The following is a 20,319-nucleotide window of genomic DNA, read 5'->3' as shown; positions in this document are numbered from 1 at the left end:
CAAACCTGGTTGCCCGCTCTTTTCTTTGCTCTGCTGGTCTTTATGTTCATCACGGCACGGTCCTCTCTGAAAACAGCCTCTTTCTCTATCTGATCCAGGCGGATTCTGCTCTTCACCCTCCAATGTATTTTTTCCTTAGCCAGTTGGCCTTCATGGACATCTGTCAAACACTTGCCACTGGCCCTAAAATGGTTGTGGATTTTGGAAGCAAGATGAATGTCATTTCTCTGGCTAGATGTTCAGCTCAGATATTTTCCACTCTGATGACGGGTACGGCAGAATGCCTCATCCTTGCAGCAATGTCCTATGGCAGGTATGGGGCCATATGCAAGCTTTTGCAACATCCGGTCCTTACTAGGAGGAATATCTGCCTGGCTCTGATAGCAGCGGTTTGGTTGGAGACCTCTCTGCAAGTCTTGGTGCCCGCTGTTTAGGAAAGAGTCAGAAAGTATGGGCACTTGCCTCACCCACTTGGTAGTGGTGGGACTCTTCTATGGGGCAGCTAGGCTCAAGTACCTGAGACCCAAGGCATATCAGACACCATTCCAGGACAAAATAGTTTCAGTGTTTTGTACCATCATCATGTCAGTTTGCATTTCTTAGTGCAGAAAGGATTGATCTAATGGGTAGATAGCTTTCCTATTCTAATTCATTCAAGAGGGTTCTGGAAGCTACTGGAAGCTTCTCTGTGTGAGATAAGCAGAGGCAGAAAGGTTAACGATTGTTTAAACTAGGGGTTTGCAACCTAAAGTGCAGGGGCTGGATGTGGCCCAATCGCCTTCTCAGTCCGGCCTGCAGACTGTCCGGGAATCAGCGTGTGTGGTGTAGTGGTTAAGAGCGGTAGTCTCGTAATCTGGTGAACCGGGTTTGCGTCTCTGCTCCTCCACATGCAGCTGCTGGGTGACCTTGGGCCAGTCACACTTCTCTGAAGTCTCTCAGCCCCACTCACCTCACAGAGTGTTTGTTGTGGGGGAGGAAGGGAAAGGAGAATGTTAGCCGCTTTGAGACTCCTTCGGGTAGTGATAAAGCGGGATATCAAATCCAAACTCTTCTTCTTCTTTACATGAGTAGAATGTGTCTTACCCATGCCTACCCATGGTTTAATGCTTGATGGTTTCACAGGTAAGGCACAAAGTTTAGTTCAAAACAAAACTCTTTACAGATAAACTTTTGAAGAGCACTCTCTTACAAACCAAGTCTTATGTAGGCTTTCCCCACCTAGAATAGCTATCAGAGCTCTAACCAGAAACACCCACTCAACTCCTTCAAACATTTAGCTAACTTGTGAAACCTTGTACGCCTGCAACATCCTTATATGATTGTTATGCTGTCGGCATGTAACTTAAATTCTAGTTTCTCTCCTGACTGGTTGATTGTCTTGCCAACTTTCATTGGTTGCTGGGTCACCAAGAGGCAGCCCCAAGGCCTGTCTATCACACTCCCAACTACATTATGATCACATGCAGTGGTCTCCTTCAATTACCTAGGAGAAACTTTGGGTTTGCTTATGTGTACATTGTGTCATGTCTCTTAGGTTATGGATAACCACTCAAAGGTTGGCTCCACACTTCATACACAGAGTAGGCTCAATGAAATCAACCATTCATTTCAGAAATGAACATTTATTTCAGAAACCAATATTTATTTCAGAGGGCGGTATTCAACTCCTCGCATGTGCTGAATGACTTCTGCTTGCATCGCAGTGTGCCAGTATTGCCTTGTTCAGAGAACAAATCTAAGCCTGATTTGTATGTAGCAGAAACGGTCTCACATTGAAGCTTTTAACTTTAGTTCCCTCTGTAACAACGACCATGTTGGGCGCAATTCCCCTTCCTATCAGCACACAGAAAATCTAGGGTTGAAGGTTCGTTCTTCAGGCCCATAGCAAATAAGTTTCCTTTAATTGGGAGATCTTGTTTAAATTCTTGGTTGAGCTTTACAGAGGAGAAAATAAATTAGGTAAACGGCATTAAACCTTATAATATACTAACATTACAAAGTGAAAATGTTGATCTTTGATACAGAGCTGAGAAACCTTAATAAAATCACCTTTATATAAATCGATGGTGGATAGATGGATAGAGAGAGAAAATATCCCTCTTTCTGGATGCCCAGAACTTGTGGGCTTCCAATAAAGCCAAATGCTGGAAGAATCAGGGCGGATTAAAAAAGTACTTCTTCACCCAGTGCATAGCTAAACTGTGGAACTTGCTCCAACAGTGATGATCACCACCATGGATGGGTTTAAACAAGTGTTGAACCAATTAATGGAGGAAGTTTTTGATGGTTACCAGCCATGCTGGCTATATGCTGCCTCCACAGTTGGATTTTGAAGAAGAGGAAGAAGAAGCGTTTCAATTTGATATCCCGCTTTATCACTACCCTAAAGAGTCTCAAAGAGGCTAATAATCTCCTTTCCCTTCCTCCCCCACAACAAACACTCTGTGAGGTGAGTGGGGCTGAGAGACTTCAAAGAAGTGTGACTAGCCCAAGGTCACCCAGCAGCTGCATGTGGAGGAGCGGGGAAACGAACCCAGTTCACCAGATTACGAGTCCATCACTCTTAACCACTACACCACACTGGCTCTCACAGTTTGAGTTTGGTGGAATAGCTGAGAAATGGCCCTTGTCAGTCCAGTACAGTCCTACTCTAGAATATTGTGTGAAGAGACCCGAAAGAAAGAAAAATGGTGTTGGGAATACTGAAAATTAAGGGAATCCCAGACTGATTTAGCAAATGGACAGATTCCATGTCGTTTAGAGAAGTCCCTTCATATTTCTTAACAGGCGAATGCAGAAGCATCTCAATGAGCACCCATGTGCTATGCTATGGCAAGGTGCCTTAAAGGGCTTAATCCTTTCGAGATGCTTGCCACTACGGTCAACACTTCATTGATTGAAGACTGGGGATCAAATTCCCGAAAGCCAGCAATCAACCAGAATGTCCTACTGGAACCCACTTTGTAAACCTTGAGTGGCTTTAGTGATGCAAACGCCAGTCTCAATTTAGGACTGATCAAAGTAACAGAAAACAGTTTTCCTCAAGGGATTTCACCCTGGTCACAATACAACTAGAAACTATAAGTAATAAGCACCCGTTTCTACCCAAAGGACTCATGTCATCAGCAAGGGAGCTCAGCTCTGTTTCGTGCAGTATTTAGATGGAATTGTGTCTAAGACCTTTCAGCACGCCAGAGTCGCTGATGTCAGATCTCTGGCAGAAACCTTCCTACCTTTCGTTCAATAGGTTGCTGTGATGAAACAGGCAGAAGGTACATTACGAGGAGAGAGCGTCTGTCCACAGGTTAGCTCTCTGATGCTTTATGCAGGGTCTGTATAGAAGCCTGGATCTGCTTGGTCCATAGTAATCCATCTAAGCTGTGTCCTTTAAGGAGCTAATTGTGTTTAAGAATGTGTGGGGTCATGAGGAGGGGCTGAACTGAATGCTGGAAATCTAGCTCTTCAAGGATCTAAACTGTTCTCTTTCTGCTAATATAGGAACACATGAAGGTATGTGCTTTTTTTTGTTATTGCTGTTGCGAAGGGTGGATCTGAACCAACCAAGTCCTATGATGAATGGTTGAAAGCCTTGGGGCTGTTTTGCCTGGAAAGGAGAAAGTTATGGGGAGAAATCATAGCTGTCTTCAGATATCTGAAAGGCCGTATCAGAGACAATCATAGAATCATAGAGTTGGAAGGGACCCAATGGTCATCTAGTCCAACCCCCTTGACTACTCACAGAGTTACAGCTCTTTCCCACCCTTAACAAAGTACAGTTTCCAAGAATCCGTGGGGGAATTCATCTGCTTTAAATGTATGGTGAGCAGGCAGCTTTAAGCAAGTGGCTAGCTCTTCTAGAGAAATTGATGGAACATGTGGTTGGTGTGATAGCTCAGGCAGTAGAGCATGAGAATTTAAATCCCAGGATTGTCTGTTCAAGCCCCACATTGGGCAAAAGATTCCCGCAGAAGCCGTCCTGGTTTCTGATTTGATCCTAGACTGTCCCACTTTTCCTTAGGTAAAGGTAAAGGGACCCCTGGCCATTAGGTCCAGTCGTGGCTGACTCTGGGGTTGCGGCGCTCATCTTGCTTTATTGGCCGAGGGAGCCGGCGTACAGCTTCCGGGTCATGTGGCCAGCATAACTAAGCCGCTTCTGGTGAACCAGAGCAGCACATGGAAACACCATTTACCTTCCCGCCGGAGCGGTACCTATTTATCTACTTGCACTTTGACGTGCTTTCGAACAGCTAGGTTGGCAGGAGCTGGGACTGAGCAACGGGAGCTCACCCCGTCGCAGGGATTCGAACTGCCGACCTTCTGATCGGCAAGTCCTAGGCTCTGTGGTTTAACCCACAGCACCACCCGCGTCCCTCATCTTAGAAGATAGGAAGCTGCTTTATACCCAGTCAGACTACTGGTCCATTAAGCTCACGATTGTCTACACTGGCTGACTGTCGGAATCGGGGGATGAAAAGCCAGCTGGCTTGGCCCCAGCTGGAGTGTCTCCCCTGTCAGCCTTGCCGCTGCGGAGATCCATCGATCTCTGCTCCTCCAACGTGCGTCTGTGACTCAAGCTGCCATGCAGGCTTAAGCACGCACTACTCAGCAGGGTTAACAGCACAACAGATCAGGCTTGAGGCGTGGATACGATACTAAACTACGCATTTATTCTACATAAATCAGGACAAAGAAAACATGGCTTCTCTCTTTGCCGTTCTTCTCGGAGAGAGAAAACAAAAGTAATACAGAGCGGAAGTTCCGCTCACGCCAGCAATCTCTGCTGGAATGTAAACAGACATGTGACATGTAACAATCCACATATATGCAGCAAAGGGCGGAATGGAATTCCCAACACTGACAGCAGGGCTTCAGAAAGGGCAGTCTCTCCCAGCCCTACTGGAAGATTGACCCTGGAGATGCTCCACCACTGAGCTGCAGCCCTGGCCCAGCACACTTAGGAAATTTCTGAATGGAGATCTATGAACTTGCTGGAAACTACCATCAGCCATTGATATCCAAATACAGTAGTACCTTGGGTTAAGAACTTAATTTGTTCTGGAGGTCTGTTCTAAACCTGAAACTGTTCTTAACCTGAAGCACCGCTTTAGCTAATGGGGCCTCCTGCTGCCGCTGCGCCGCCACTGCACGATTTCTGTTCTCATCCTGAAGCAAAGTTCTTAACCCGAGGTAATATTTCTGGGCTAGTGGAGTCTGTGACCTGAAGCGCATGTAACCTGAAGCGTATGTAACCCGAGGTACCACTGTATCTTTAAGTTACAAGTGCTACAAGGCTGTGTTAGCATGGTTGTGTCTGACATTGGTGGGGGGTTTTTTTGAGGGGGGGGTCAGAGGAAGACCTTGTGCCTTTTAAAACGTTGTTGTTGTTTGAAATGTCCACATAAAAAACATTTAACCTGGGGCCCCTCCAGAATTCTGATGCTTTGCTTTGCTTTGCTTTGCTTTGCTTTGCTTTGCTTTGCTTTGCTTTGCTTTGCTTTGCTTTGCGGGTACATTCCACAATGTGCCATTGATGTGCTCATTGTGCATTTGCTGTGGTGGGTTCATTGTTCTGTCATGCTCCCCCAATGCTATTGCAATATTGCATCTGAAGGAGTGTCTCCACCCCCATCATTGAACCTGGACACTGAGGTCCAGCACCAAGGGCCTTCTGGAGGTTCCCTCACTGTGAGAAGCGAGGTTACAGGGAACCAGGTAGAGGGCCTTCTCGGTGGTGGTTCCCACCCTGTGGAATGTGCTCCCGTCAGATGTCAAGGAAATAAACAACTGACATTTAGAAGACATCTGAAGGCAGCCCTGTTTAGGGGAGTTTTTAATGACTGGTGTTTTAATGTATTCTTAATCTTTTGTTGGAATCTGCCCAGAGTGGCTGGGGAAACCAAGCCAGATGGGCGGAGTATAAATATATTATTATTATTATTATTATTATTATTATTATTATTATTATTATTATTATTATTATCACCACTGTCTGGAGGAGCACCCTTGCACCACTGAGCAACAAAAGTGGAACAATAACACACACACACCCAAAAGCAAACCTTTGTGGTAGGCAAAATTTCAGCAGGAAGTTATTGGACATGCACCAATTGCAAAGGATGTAGTATGACCACCCAAAACCTTTTGCACCAACAAAGAGTATTGAAAGTGAGATAATGTCTAACTTCCCCATCATGAGCCCCCAAATCATCATTAATACACAGCCAAAAAAAAGCAAAAAGCAAAAAAAACCTGGCATTCTGTGAGTTTTATCTCCTTAAATCTTATCCTTTTGTCCTCAGCTCCAGCCCAAGGAAGAGGCAATGGGTCATGAAAATGCAACATCCTGGACAGAGTTTCATCTTGTGGGGCTTCTGCATCTAAAGACCCCCACCTTATTTTTTAGCATCGTTCTGTTTATGGCTTTCGTTGCTCTGCTGGGAAACTGTCTCCTGCTCCTCCTAATCCAAATGGACTCCTCGCTTCATACTCCAATGTACTTTTTCCTTAGTCAACTGTCCTGCATGGATATGGGCCAGATCCTCATTGTGGTCCCAAAAATGTCTGTGAACTTTTTAACGCAGAGGAGCACTATTTCGCTCGGCGGTTGTGTGGCCCAGATCTTCCTCACTCTGACCATGGGGAGCTCAGAGAGCCTGGTCCTGGCCGTCATGTCTTACGACAGGTACGTGGCCATCTGCAGGCCCTTGCAGTACCCAATCCTTATGCGGAGAACCATCTGCCTCGTCATGACTGTCGGGATCTGGTCTACAGCATCGCTGACCATCATGGTCATTGCGATTTACGTCCACTCTCTGCCGTACTGTGGCTCGAACGTGATCGACCATTTCGTGTGTGAGTTCCCGGCTTTGCTGAAGCTGTCCTGCGCTGACACCTCTGCCTTTGAGATCGTGGTATACCTTGACAATGTGGTCCTACTCCTCTTCCCCATCTCAGTCATTGTTTCCTCTTACGTCGCCATTCTGGTGCAAGTCTTGCGGATGCGCTCGACCGAGGGAAGGCACAAGGCTTTAGGGACTTGCCTGTCCCACTTCTGTGTCGTGGGCATATTCATTGGGGCATCTATGCTGACCTACACCGCCCCTATGAACTCTTACTCAGCGCAAAGGGCCATGATCTACTCGGTCTGCATTACTGTCGTCCCCCCAATGCTCAACCCTTTTATTTACAGCTTGCGCAACAGGGATGTCCTAGCAGCTCTGCGGAAGCTCTTTGTGAAATGCGCAGCGTATTAACGGCGCCTAGAGAGGCAACAAAATTTCACACTCGTTCAGTTTTCGAAATAAATATTCAAGGTTTTAAGGTAGAACCACGACACCATGTCAAACGCCTTTGCAACAGTGGGTGGGGAAGAACAATCAAGAATACATGTCCATACTGATATGGTACATTTGCTTACAAAATTATAGGAATCACTCAGTTTCCAAGGCAAATCTTCTTTACCTTGTTATCTCTTAGTCAAAGGTGGACCTTCAGATCTTGTCAGACTAGACTGCAGCTTCCATCATCCCTGCCACTTGGCCATGGGGGGCCAGTGTGGTGTCATGGTTGTTCGGATATATCGATCTGGCCCTTGATCGATAGAGCCGCGACTTCAGACAGCTTTACGTTCCCAATCAATCACTTACAGCGGTCCGGCACGCTTCCTCCTTCTGTCTCTTCTCAGTCACGGCTTTTAGCAGAGTAGAAACACAGCGTGTAAAGCAGTCTTATTCCTTGTAAGCACACATAGACAGGTTCGTCTATTTACAGCTCTTTATTACAACATTTCAGCATCAAAGTCCGTCACTGCTGGCAGCCATTGCTGCAAACATGTCTCCCTCTCAGATACACAGAGGGAACATCCTTCTCCCCTCAGAGTCACAGGGGGAACTGAACAAACAGGGAATAGTCCCGCCCAGCTTCTAAAGCTTCTGTCTCCGCCCAGCTGTAAGCTGACGTCAGCAGGTGACACACACCAGGGAATTTAACCAGATAAATTCTGAACTATAACACCCCCCTTGTGTCCCTGCGTGATACCTGTGCAACATCTTCAGTAATACCTTGTGAGATCAATTCCTTCCCCAATGCCTTGCGCCTTCCCTTGGCAAACCTGTTTGGCATTTGTGGAACCACCTCACAACTTTCAGAATCGCACTGTGCGAAACTTACCCACGCACCTGTGGCCTGATACCTCTCTGGTGGGATACCCTTTGTTGTGCGACTGGACCTCCTAGGCACAAACTCAGGTGTTCCCTCTGACTCACTTTGATCAGCAGGTGTGTCCTCTGCATCATGGGATTCTCCTTCTGACTTAAAGCGTCTTTGAATCCTCTCCATCACACTCACAGGAGAACTAGGCGCACTCTTGGGCTGTTTCTTAACAACTTGTGGAGATGCCACATCCTGCTCCTGACCCTGGTCAATGACCTGGTCGTCATCAGCAGCCTCAGCCCCTTCTTCCTCTGCCTCATCAGAACTGTCTTCTGGATCAGAGAGACAATCTGAGAGAACATCACGCCTAACAGGAGTCTTTGATTTCACCTCCTCCTCTAAGAACTCAGCGTGTTTACTGATCAGCACCTTACTCTGATCACCTGACGGGTAAGCAAATCGCCATGCACGGGCTTCTGGCTCATACCCACAGAAGATCATTTTCTGGACTTTGGCTCCATCTGGCCCTCGCAAAGCCTCAGGCACAGAGACAAGCGCAGGAGTCCCAAACGTCCGCAGAAAGTGAACCTGGGGTTTTCGGCCATTTAACAAAGAGAACGGTGTGTCACCTACCAATGAGTTGTAGACACGATTCCAGGTGAATGACACAGCCCTCGTAGCCTCCAGCCAAAACTCAGGAGGTAACCTGGCTTCTTTCAGCATCACCTGTGCAGCCTTAACCAGAGCTCCACTTCTCAGCTCTGCCACCCCCCCTTGCTGGGGTGAAATAACTGTGTGTCGTATCCCTTTCTGTTGAAAGAACTTCTGCAAAGCAGAACCAGTGTACTTAGCATTTCTGTCACTGATGATAGCTTGAACCCTGGTGGAGAACCTCTGTTCCACCCCCTCAATCCAGCTCTTGATCAGCTGTGCTGCATCCTCCCTGGATTTGAGACCGTGAGCCCAGGAATTCTGCGAGAAATCATCCAGAAAAGTTAGCAGAAACCTGGCCCCCCCTAGACTTGGTGCCTTGACAGGACCGGACAAATCTATGTGAACCAGCTCAAAAGGTTTAGTGGCTACACGTTCCACCTTTGGGTAACTGCACCCTCTCACCTTTGCCTGCTTGCAAGTGTCACAATTAATGGCACTTTGACAATTTTTAATCTTACAACCTGTAACAACCTCAGGTAACACCTGCAAATCCTCTAAAGGATTGTGAATCGTTCTCTGATGCCATACGCATGCACATGTAACATTATGAGCGGGAATTGTAGCACGCTGGTTGGGAACTGTAGCACGCAACGCTTGTGCTTTCTCAACCTTCCCCTCACCTCCAAGAGACGTTTTAAGAATGAAAAGATCATTCTGTCCCTTCCGCACTTCGGCCAGTAACCTCCCCCCTTTGGAGATTGTGCAGACATCATTTTCAAAACAAACTTTGAACCCCTTACTTAACAAATAAGGCACAGATAACAAACATTGTTGAATCTCTGGAACAATACAAAAATCCACCGTCTCCTGTAAAACAGAAAGATAGGCATTAGTACACTTGGAAACTCTAGTTTTCTGTCCATTTGCAAACTTAATAGTCTGTCCCTTCGGAACTGCCGTGCAATTCCACCTCTCGACTGCAGGGGTCTCTGGAACCATGTTGCGGTTAGCTGCAGAGTCTATTACAAAGGCCATCTCGGAATTTTCCACTCGGCCATCTTCAAACACTGCCATACTCGCTGAGACTTGATAAGACTCTTCTCCCTGCTGTTTACCACGGCCACCTGGCTCAGTTCCACGCCTGCCTGTCTTCCCAGGCCTGTTGCCATGGAAACCCGCCTGATTCCCATGGGAAATGTCCTTCACAACATCCTGCCGCGGCTCTCTGCACCGGTGGGGGCAACTGCCACTCAGATGTTGCGCCGAATTGCACACGTAGCATCGACGAACTCCAGTGGAAAAACACTGCCCGGGGCTCCCAGCTGGCTTGGCCCACCTCCTTCTGGAACGGCGCCTCCCACCAGCCTCGCCCCCCCTGAAGCTGCTCTCCGCTTCAGCACAAGTGGAAAGTTTTTCAAACTTGCCTTTGGAACTCCTGCCCCCCCTGATCTGCGCACCAGCGCTCCTTGAGGCTGATTGGGGAATAGGGGCTTCTAGTCCAGCGTCTGCAGGGCTCTGGCCTCCCGGTGAAGCTTGACACAGGCCTTTCAGTAAATTCCAGGCCGCCCACGCTGATTTCACACCCTCTAGGTGGGGTCTCAGTGAAGCATCAACACATGCCTTGAGCATCTCCAGCTCTCTTTGCATTTTCTGCTGGCTATCTTCCGGCAACGCAGCATCACAGCCTGCAACGTGTCCAGCCGCTTTAGCGCTGGGGGTTGGTGGTAGTGGCTCCCTCTGGCTTGCTGCCCAAAGCCCATGGACCAGGAACCACCCCTTTATTCTTTGCCTCCAGGTTGCCCAACTCTTTAGAGTGAGCTTTTCCACTGGTATATCCTGGCTCTCTGCCATCTTCTCCCGTTCTCCCAAGGGGCCCCAAGCTGTACTTACTGCGTACTCAGTGCTCAGTACCAGCTCCTACGGCTCTCCCTTGCTTGGAGTAACGATTATCGGCTGCGTCTCAGTTTCCAGCTCTCTGTGTATCAGAAGCTCTCACTGTCTCTCGGAAGCAGGCAATTAATCATTCCTGCTCTCCGGCATCCACACAGCTCCCGTTCCGCTCCTCAGCCGCAGACCGCTGACTTCAAAAACATTCCTGGAGCTCACACCGACTGCTTTACGAGCGTTGGCTGACCTCCCATAACCTGTTCGGATATATCGATCTGGCCCTTGATCGATAGAGCCGCGACTTCAGACAGCTTTACGTTCCCAATCAATCACTTACAGCGGTCCGGCACGCTTCCTCCTTCTGTCTCTTCTCAGTCACGGCTTTTAGCAGAGTAGAAACACAGCGTGTAAAGCAGTCTTATTCCTTGTAAGCACACATAGACAGGTTCGTCTATTTACAGCTCTTTATTACAACATTTCAGCATCAAAGTCCGTCACTGCTGGCAGCCATTGCTGCAAACATGTCTCCCTCTCAGATACACAGAGGGAACATCCTTCTCCCCTCAGAGTCACAGGGGGAACTGAACAAACAGGGAATAGTCCCGCCCAGCTTCTAAAGCTTCTGTCTCCGCCCAGCTGTAAGCTGACGTCAGCAGGTGACACACACCAGGGAATTTAACCAGATAAATTCTGAACTATAACAATGGTTAGTGTGTTGGACTTTGAGGGTTGGAATTCCCACTCAGCCATGAAGCTCACTGGGTTACCTATGGTCAGCCACTGTCTCTCAGCTTAACTTACCTCATAGTGTTGCTGTGAGGATAAAATTGGTGGAGGGAGAGAATCATGTCCACTACCTTGAACTCCCTGGATAAAAGTTGGGGTATAAATGCAATAAATAAATGAAACAAATAAAATGAATGTATGTGGGCAGAAAGACAGCAAAATCTGGAAGATGGAAACATAGAAAGAGCACCACAGTTCTGGGCACCACAGTTCAAGAAGGACACTGACAAACTGGAACGTGTCCAGAGGAGGGCAACCAAAATGGTCAAAGGTCTGGAAACGATGCCTTATGAGGAACGGCTAAGGGAGCTGGGCATGTTTAGCCTGGAGAAGAGGAGGTTAAGGGGTGATATGATAGCCATGTTCAAATATATAAAAGGATGTCATATAGAGGAGGGAGAAAGGTTTTTTTCTGCTGCTCCAGAGAAGCGGACACGGAGCAATGGATCCAAACTACAAGAAAGAAGATTCCACCTAAACATTAGGAAGAACTTCCTGACAGTAAGAGCTGTTCGACAGTGGAATTTGCTGCCAAGGAGTGTGGTGGAGTCTCCTTCTTTGGAGGTCTTTAAGCAGAGGCTTGACAACCATATGTCAGGAGTGCTCTGATGGTGTTTCCTGCTTGGCAGGGGGTTGGACTCGATGGCCCTTGTGGTCTCTTCCAACTCTATGATTCTATGATAGAAAGAGAAGGGCTGAAGCAGTAAGGCAACTCACAGGGTCTAATTCAGGTTGATTAAGGGTGTTGACTTGTATTAGAATGATGCAGCAGTTCAAGGGATCAATACAGCTATTTCACTGCAGGTAAAGTCCCTTTCTACAGCAGCCAGTCCTTCAGAAACACAAGAGTCTAACTGAACTCTTTTTAAATCTATAGCGTCCTCTGACTCTCTGTGATGCACATCACGCTTCTTGCTCAGAGTAAAACCAAAGAACACACAGAGATCTGGGGCATGTGCAAAGTTCCAGTTGCACTGAGCTCCAGCTCACCATTTTATCTTCTGTAACCATTTTGGCAGATTTTATCCTCTGCATAGCTGTTTTGGCATTTTGTAAGACTAAACAGATTTCTACTTTGTCCAAACAGGGACTCAGCAATCATGTGCTAATTCCCCCTAGGAATTAAGGAACAATGCAACAACCCCATGTCATAGCATGACTCGGGGCACATAATCTTGAAATAGCATGCCTACTTGGGGTGTGGGTGGTGCTGTGGTGTAAACCACTGAGCCTCTTGGGCTTGCTGATCGGAAGGTTGGTGGTTCGAAGCCCCATGACGGGGCGAGCTCCCATTGCTCTGTCCCAGCTTCTGCCAACCTAGCAGTTTGAAAGCACACCAGTGTGAGTAGATAATTAGGTACCACTGTGACGGGAAGGTAAACAGCATTTCCATGCACTCTGGTTTCCGTCACGGTGTTCAATTCTGCCAGAAGCGGTTTAGTCATGCTGGCCAAATGACCTGGAAAGCTGTCTGTGGACAAACGCCAGCTCCCTCGGCCTGAAAGCGAGATGAGCACTGCACCTCATAGTCACCTTTGACTGGACTTAACCGTCCAGTGGTCCTTTACCTTACCTTCTACCTTTACTTGTTAATCCAGATTTATACACATGTGGGTTAATGTGTCACTAGGGCATGTCACATTAATATGCCTAAATGCTTGTCATTTCAATTTCAATGCCTCCATGCCACCAAATGCTAGCTAGAGCTTTTGAGATCTGTGGTACAATCTCCAGTTTTCTCATTACTTCCTTACCCAGGGCATTGGTATCACTCACTAAAACTCAGCAAAAGTCTTAATTATCTAGTATCCAAGCCAGAAATGGGAAAATAATATCCAGGACATTTTTCTTCCTATTAGCAAGCATTAGGCATAAGTGAAATAATATGGCCCTGGACTCAAGCCAGTGAAGTCCTTACAAATTGCATCAGCTGATGAGTTTGTTCTGACTTTAGTCCCTAAGGTGTGAACTTTTCCAACTTCAGTAATCCCTAAGGCTGAAAGTTGAATAAAACGTTAGAAAGTTAACCCTTAGAGTGTTATTCCCTTACAGTGTGATTCTAACTATGTAACTCAGAGAAGTTAAGTCCTATTGAATTCAGTTGGGGTATTTCTCCCAGGTAAGAAGGCTTAGGATTGCAGCCTACTGGCTAATGATATAATAGCCAAAATATATTTTTGGCCTGCCTGAATATTTTGACTTGCAATGTGATGCTCAGTGCCCCCGAACATCAACAATTGGGAAGGAAAAGCGGGACATTCCAGGGATCAAATCAGAAACAGGTATGGCTTCTGTAAATCCAGGACTGTCCCTGGAAAATAGCAACACTTGGAGGGTCTGGGGTTTCTGGCATTGTCAGCCACTGTGAGAACAGGATGTTGGACAAAATGGCCATTGGCCTGATCCAGCAAATTCTTCTTTGGTCAATGGGTCCCCTACTGGGATGTGTGCCTTTGGCATGGTGACCTTGGCCTTTTGAGTGGAGCTAACTGCATTCACAGTACACAGAAAATTCACTCAGTTGGTTCCATCCACATAGTTCTGATACAGTGGTACCTCGGGTTACATATGCTTCAGGTTACATACACTTCAGGTTACACACTCCGCTAACCCAGAAACAGTACCTCGGGTTAAGAACTTTGCTCCAGGGTGAGAAGAGAAATCGTGCTCCAGTGGCACGGCAGCAGCAGGAGGCCCCATTAGCTAAAGTGGTGCTTCAGGTTAAGAACAGTTTCAGGTTACGTATGGACCTTCGGAACAAATTAAGTACTTAACCTGAGGTACCACTGTATTCACTTATCGTCTCCAAAAGTCCTCAATCACTCTCTGTGTGTATGTGATGTGAAGGCAATCGCAGAGCATTTTGGATACTTGCAGCTAGAGATAGTGGATTATTCCCTTAAACAACAATAAATGGTCGTTGTCTTTAAAGCATCCTGACTTTTTATTTGAGACCTCCTAGTTTGTAAGATTAATACTAATAGCTTGCTGAATATTGACGCAAAATGTTCTCATTCCTTTGATGATTTTCGAATACAATTTCTTTCCTCATTAATTGCTGGCTTCTACTCAGAGACGGGGAAATGGGATAAAGTTTTGGTGCAGCACTAGTCATAAAGTCTTCCCATCACTTTGTGTGGACTCAGCTATACAGCTGCAAAAAAAAACGTTTTGAATGGGTTGTAATATACAAATGTGATATATGTAATATACAGAGAAGTATGACTAGCCCAGGGAAGCAGGTGGTGCTGTGGGTAAAACCTCAGTGCCTAGGACTTGCCAATCGTATGGTCGGCGGTTCGAATCCCCACAGTGGGGTGAGCTCCCGCCCTTCGGTCCCAGCTCCTGCCCACCTAGCAGTTCGAAAGCACCCCTAAGTGCAAGTAGATAAATAGGGACCGCTCTCCAGCGGGAAGGTAAACGGCATTTCCGTGTGCTGCGCTGGCTCGCCAGAGCAGCTTCGTCACACTGGCCACGTGACCCGGAAGTGTCTGCAGACAGCGCTGGCTCTCGGCCTCTTAAGTGAGATGAGCGCACAACCCTAGAGTCAGACACGACTGGCCCGTACGGGGAAGGGTAGCTTTACCTATGACTAGCCCAAGGTCACCCAGCAGTTGCATGTGGAGGAGCAGGGAAGCGAACCCGGTTCACCAGATTACATGTCCACCGCTGTTAACCACTACACCACCCTGGCTCTCATCAGTTCCCATAAAGTAAATTATGATGGAAAGGCAAACTCCCAGATACATTCAAATATCCACAGAGGAGCATTTTCTCCATCCTCTTGAGAAATTCCTTCTAATCCAGAGAGCTTCTGGGTTGGGATGTTGGCTACAGGTGAGAGAGTCAGCCACTCCTTCAGACTGCTCTTTCTCCCCCGTGGAAAGTTTGACAGGTATTTGGACAGGTAGGAGGAGACCTAGAAAGGGACAGTTACAGAGACCTAAGGTATAAAGGGAATCAATCAGAAGAACGCCAACCTCATCAAAGAACAGGGAGAATGAGAACTGAATGGAGGCCTGTACTTCTCCCCAGAATCTTCTGCTCCCTCATTCATGTTATTTAGTGGACATTGGCTTGGAGGAACCCGTGTCTGCAGAAGCAGCATATGGTGCTATCTTTAGATTCTCATTATCTAGTGGGGCGGGCGATGTACTGTTTGAAGTCTGACTTGTAGCTTCCACTTCTCAAAGTATTACTTAATAAGTTGGGGAGCCAAAATTCCCAAATATACAGGAGTGTGGTTATATCTCCTTGGAGCTTTTAAATACTGATCGTGAAAATGCTGGTTATAATATAGATCCATAAAAGGCACATTTTTCTCTTACTGCTAGACCCTGTGGGACTAAGTAAATATTTTGCAGAGATAAAGCAGGAGACGTAGAATTTAAAATGTTCCTTTACAAGAAAGAGCATTATTTATAGTTCACAAGGTCTGGATTGTTTTCCTAGCTGACCTCAAATCAAGCAATTTAGGGTTTGTGATTCTGAATATTTTAAGATGTGAAAAGCCATCAAGAAAATTAAATATTGATTGTGGCTTTCTCTCTCTTTTTCTTTTGGAGTTATGAAAATATTTATGGTTTTCAAAATGTAAGGAAAAAAGATGCCATTCTCTCAGAGTAACAACTCTGTTCTAAAGAATGTACTGTTAATCATTTTTTGCTTGCAACAAGAAAAAGGCTGTAACACTTTTAAACTGAATTATGGTCAATAGTTTATGGTGGAGGACATGAGCAAGATTTAATTAAATCAATGGTTGGAGCGCTGAAGGTTTACAGCAGAACATCTAAAGGCCAACAGCTTCTAAAAAAATCACATCGGTTTTCTACTTGTTGGCAGAAAGACATGCGTTAGACACAGGTATGTGATTCTTAATATTTATATAGGTTCCATTTTCAACACAAATTTTTGTGGTTGGCATATCTGTTGATGATAACATCAATTTTCATACACAAAATCCTTTGCAAGTGAATGTGGGACAGGCAATCACAATCCAAAGGGGGGAAACACAAGTCTCTCTCTGTGTGTGTGTGTAACCAGCACACCTGAAATTGTGAACCTAATTCTGGTGCTGAGAAGAGCAAATCTGCTTGGGTTGTTGTTTGAGGCGAAGGATCTTTCTTGCTTCAGTATCAATTACAGTGGTACCTCAGGTTACAGACTCTGCTAACCCAGAAAAATTGCTTCAGGTTAAGAACTTTGCTTCAGGATGAGAACAGAAATCGTGCTCCGGCGGCGCAGCGGCAGCAGGAGGCCCCATTAGCTAAAGTGGTGCTTCAGGTTAAGAACAGTTTCAGATTAAGAACGGACCTCCGGAACGAATTAAGTACTTAACCCGAGGTACCACTGTATATGGTTGCATCCCTATGTTTACAAATTACAAAATACAAGGTGAGAAAAAGATCCCAGAAACAGAAATGTATCTCAACAGAGAACAGAAATCTACACAAACACAGAATTCTATGGCATATTCTACACTGACTTTGGGCAGAATATATAGTTCCCTCTGTGTGCTTATCAGAGCCTTTGAAGTAATGTGAATGTTACTTTAAAAAAAAAAAAAGTTTACCATTTCTCCAATGAACTCAGGGCACTATGGGTGAGATACCCAGGGCTTTTTTCTTTTCAGCCAGAACTCACCGGAAATCAGTTCCAGCACCAATAAGGTGGGTGCCATTGTCATTTGTAAGAAAACAGGGGAGGTGTTCGTTGTGAGTTCCAGCACCTCTTTTTCTAGAAAAATAGCACCACTGATACTCGCTTTAGTGTCCGGTGTAATAGTGGCAAATGATAATACAAATGTCCACTCAATCCCATGTCTTGTTCACAACAACCCTGGGTATTAGGCAATGCTGAGAGGTAGCAAGTAGTCTTTTGTTGGTTGCCATTTGGTAACCCTCCGTCTTCCAGAAGATTTCCACGAGAGCTGGACCATCAAGAAGGCTGATCGCCGAAGAATTGATGCTTTTGAATGATGGTGCTGGAGGAGACTCTTGAGAGTCCCATGGACTGCAAGAAGATCAAAACTCTCCATTCTGAAGGAAATCGGCCCTGAGTGCTCACTGGAAGGACAGATCCTGAAGCTGAGGCTCCAATACTTTGGCCACCTCATGAGAAGAGAAGACTCCTTGGAAAAGACCCTGATATTGGAAAAGATGGAGGGCACAAGGAGAAGGGGACGACAGAGGATGAGATGGTTGGACAGTGTTCTCAAAGCTACCAGCATGAGTTTGACCAAACTACGGGAGGCAGTGGAAGACAGGAGTGCCTGGCGTGCTCTGGTCCATGGGGTCACGAGGAGTCGGACATGACTAAACAACAACAACATAGTTCAATCTGGCAACTCACGCCATTGGCATCTATGCAAATTGGCCATTTCAAACTTTGGCACCATTGTAAATTGCTCACTTACAAAGTTAGCTGGGGAGTTACCTTTGAGTTTTGAGACACAAAGACACGCCTTTCTCTTACTCACTTCTTTCCTGTGTCTCCCCTCTGGCCATGTTGTCAAGTGAAGACAAGCAACTTAGTTTTAGGAAGAGCTAAGGGGAAGGGGGAAAGTTGCAGTGCACAAATGATTGGGAAGAGACAGCTGTCAGGCTAAAGAAGTCTGTCAAGCTAAAAAAATAATAATGGCAGGATCTGCTCTTGGTCATCATTCTTCCTGATCCTTGAGCCACCACACACAATGGCTATATTTTGGGAATGGTGAATAGGTCAGACCATCAAAACCCAAATAACCAATTTTCTCCAGCTCCCAGCTGCTAATAAGTGCTGTGAAGAGCTCCACAAGAAGCCCATCTTAAAGCCAAATGGCTACTTCTGGGTGGTTACAAGGCTGCCAAGACTACCCAGTACTCAAAGCTGTGTCACAATACTGGACTTCCTCACTCTCTCCCTTTTAATTATTGTTAATATGACATGTTTTTATGCTGGCTAAGCCATTGTGGGAGGTCACAATATGGTAAGATAAAACAGACAAACTATTCCCCCCCCCCCCCGTTGACTTTTTATACTCATTTTTTTGTGCTTGTATTTCTTCAACATAAGAAGTGGAGATTTGAGAACGATGTGTTTTGCACCCTTTTTTCTTCTATTTATTTATCTCTTTCCCTCTTTTCTCATTAAGATTTTCTGTATGGTTCGTTCATACTGTAATGTTCCATTGTTCTATTTGTGTTATAAAATTTTAACAGCAAAAAATTATCGAAACAAAAACTGATAACTAATAAAATAAAATAAAAATAGCATGTAACATTATGGTGGAAAACTCTTTGAAAGGGGTAGCCTGGGCTGGATCAATTTCCTCTCTTTCCAGCTTTCCTCCATTTCTCCAACAGGATGGTTTTAGCTGCGTAGCTTACCCCCCCCAAACCACTTGTAACTGAAGACGGCATGTTTTATTTTTAAATGTTGCCACTCCACAGTTATAATATTAAGGGTGCTTTACCTAATTTTTTTCACAGGGAAGTGTGACTTCCATTCCCCACGTATTCTCTCCTTGTATCTTACTCAGCTGAAATCCAGACAAATGAAGAAGGAATGGGGGATGAGAATAAAACATCGTGGACGGAGTTTCTTCTTGTTGGACTTCAGTATCAAAAGTCACCCACCCTTTTCCTTGGTGTCATCCTCTTCATGTCGCTTATCGCTCTCCTTGGAAACAGCCTCCTCCTGTTCTTAATTAAAATGAGCTCCGGCCTTCGGACCCCAATGTACTTTTTTCTCAGCCAACTGGCCTTCATGGACCTCTGCCAGGTTCTCTCCATCGTTCCCAAAATGACCGTGGATTTCGCAACCCACAGCTACACCATTTCACTCTACGGATGTGCCGTCCAGATTTTTGTCACGCTGGTCATGGGAGGAGCAGAGTGCCTCATCCTGGCAACCATGTCCTATGACAGGTACGTGGCTATCTGCAGGCCGCTCCAATATCCGGTCCTCATGAGGAGCAAAATCTGCAACATCATGTCAGTCGCTTCCTGGTTCTGGTCTTCTGTGCAGGCCCTGAACTGTTCCCTCTACGTGCTGCCTCTTCCCTACTGCAAGTCCAACGTGATTAGACACATTGGTTGTGATTATACAGCGCTTTTAAAGCTTTCTTGCTCCGACAATTCTGCATTTGAAAAATCAATATACCTCGGAACATTCCTAGTATTCCTCATCCCCATCTCAATCATCCTGGCTTCCTACACAGCCATCCTCCTTCAGGTTCTGAGGTCCCGCTCCTCCGGAAGTAGCCACAAGGCCCTGGGGACTTGCTTGTCCCACTTGTGTGTGGTGGGGATCTTCTATGGTTCGGCCATTTTAACATACATGACACCCGTATCTTCCTATTCAGCAGAAAAGGCTATGATCAACTCAGTGTTCATTACCATTGTCCCAGCCATGCTGAACCCATTCATATACAGCCTGAGGAACCGGGACGTTTTAGCAGCTCTGAGGAGACTTTTGGAAAAATGCATATTGTGTAAATAGTTGGACAAGAAAAGAATATATTAGAAACTTACATACAATGCTACTACTACTACTACTACTACTACTACTACTACTACTACTGTGATTTGCTTTCTATCAGGGATCTCAGTGCTATTTTACAATACAATAAAAACATTCATATACCCATTTCATATGTACAAACCGCTAAATAATTGCACATATAAAAATCTCTTAAAAAAACCATTACATACATAAAAACAATTTCAGATTCAACAGCAATACCAAGTGGGATGACTTTGAAGATTTGCTGGAAGAAAATAACGACAAAGGCAAGTTTGTCCAAACATATTTTAATCCTTTGATTGGAAAGAAAAAGTATCCAAATGCTTTCATGGGGAA

At 45.8% G+C, this 20,319-nt stretch overlaps 2 protein-coding genes across 2 annotated transcripts; both read left to right on the top strand.

Moving 5' to 3' along the window:
- The first annotated feature begins 6,320 nt into the window (after window positions 1-6,320).
- LOC144326746 (olfactory receptor 2T2-like) lies at window positions 6,321-7,253 on the top strand. Its single transcript, XM_077923526.1, has one exon. The coding sequence runs from the start codon at window positions 6,321-6,323 to the stop codon at window positions 7,251-7,253; it is 933 nt and encodes a 310-aa protein (XP_077779652.1).
- An 11,770-nt stretch (window positions 7,254-19,023) lies between these two features.
- Window positions 19,024-19,959, top strand: LOC144326745 (olfactory receptor 2AK2-like). Its single transcript, XM_077923525.1, has one exon. It carries the CDS (start codon window positions 19,024-19,026, stop codon window positions 19,957-19,959), a length of 936 nt encoding a protein of 311 aa, XP_077779651.1.
- The last annotated feature ends 360 nt before the right edge of the window (window positions 19,960-20,319 follow it).

Source organism: Podarcis muralis, chromosome 2, assembly GCF_964188315.1.
Source record: "Podarcis muralis chromosome 2, rPodMur119.hap1.1, whole genome shotgun sequence".
Classification (NCBI taxonomy): domain Eukaryota; kingdom Metazoa; phylum Chordata; class Lepidosauria; order Squamata; family Lacertidae; genus Podarcis; species Podarcis muralis.
This window is presented reverse-complemented; position numbering and strand designations above follow the sequence as displayed.

Bases quoted from the DNA above. Each gene is read 5' to 3' on its own strand.
- LOC144326746 (XM_077923526.1), top strand. From the start codon at position 6,321: ATGGGTCATGAAAATGCAACATCCTGGACAGAGTTTCATCTTGTGGGG.
- LOC144326745 (XM_077923525.1), top strand. From the start codon at position 19,024: ATGGGGGATGAGAATAAAACATCGTGGACGGAGTTTCTTCTTGTTGGA.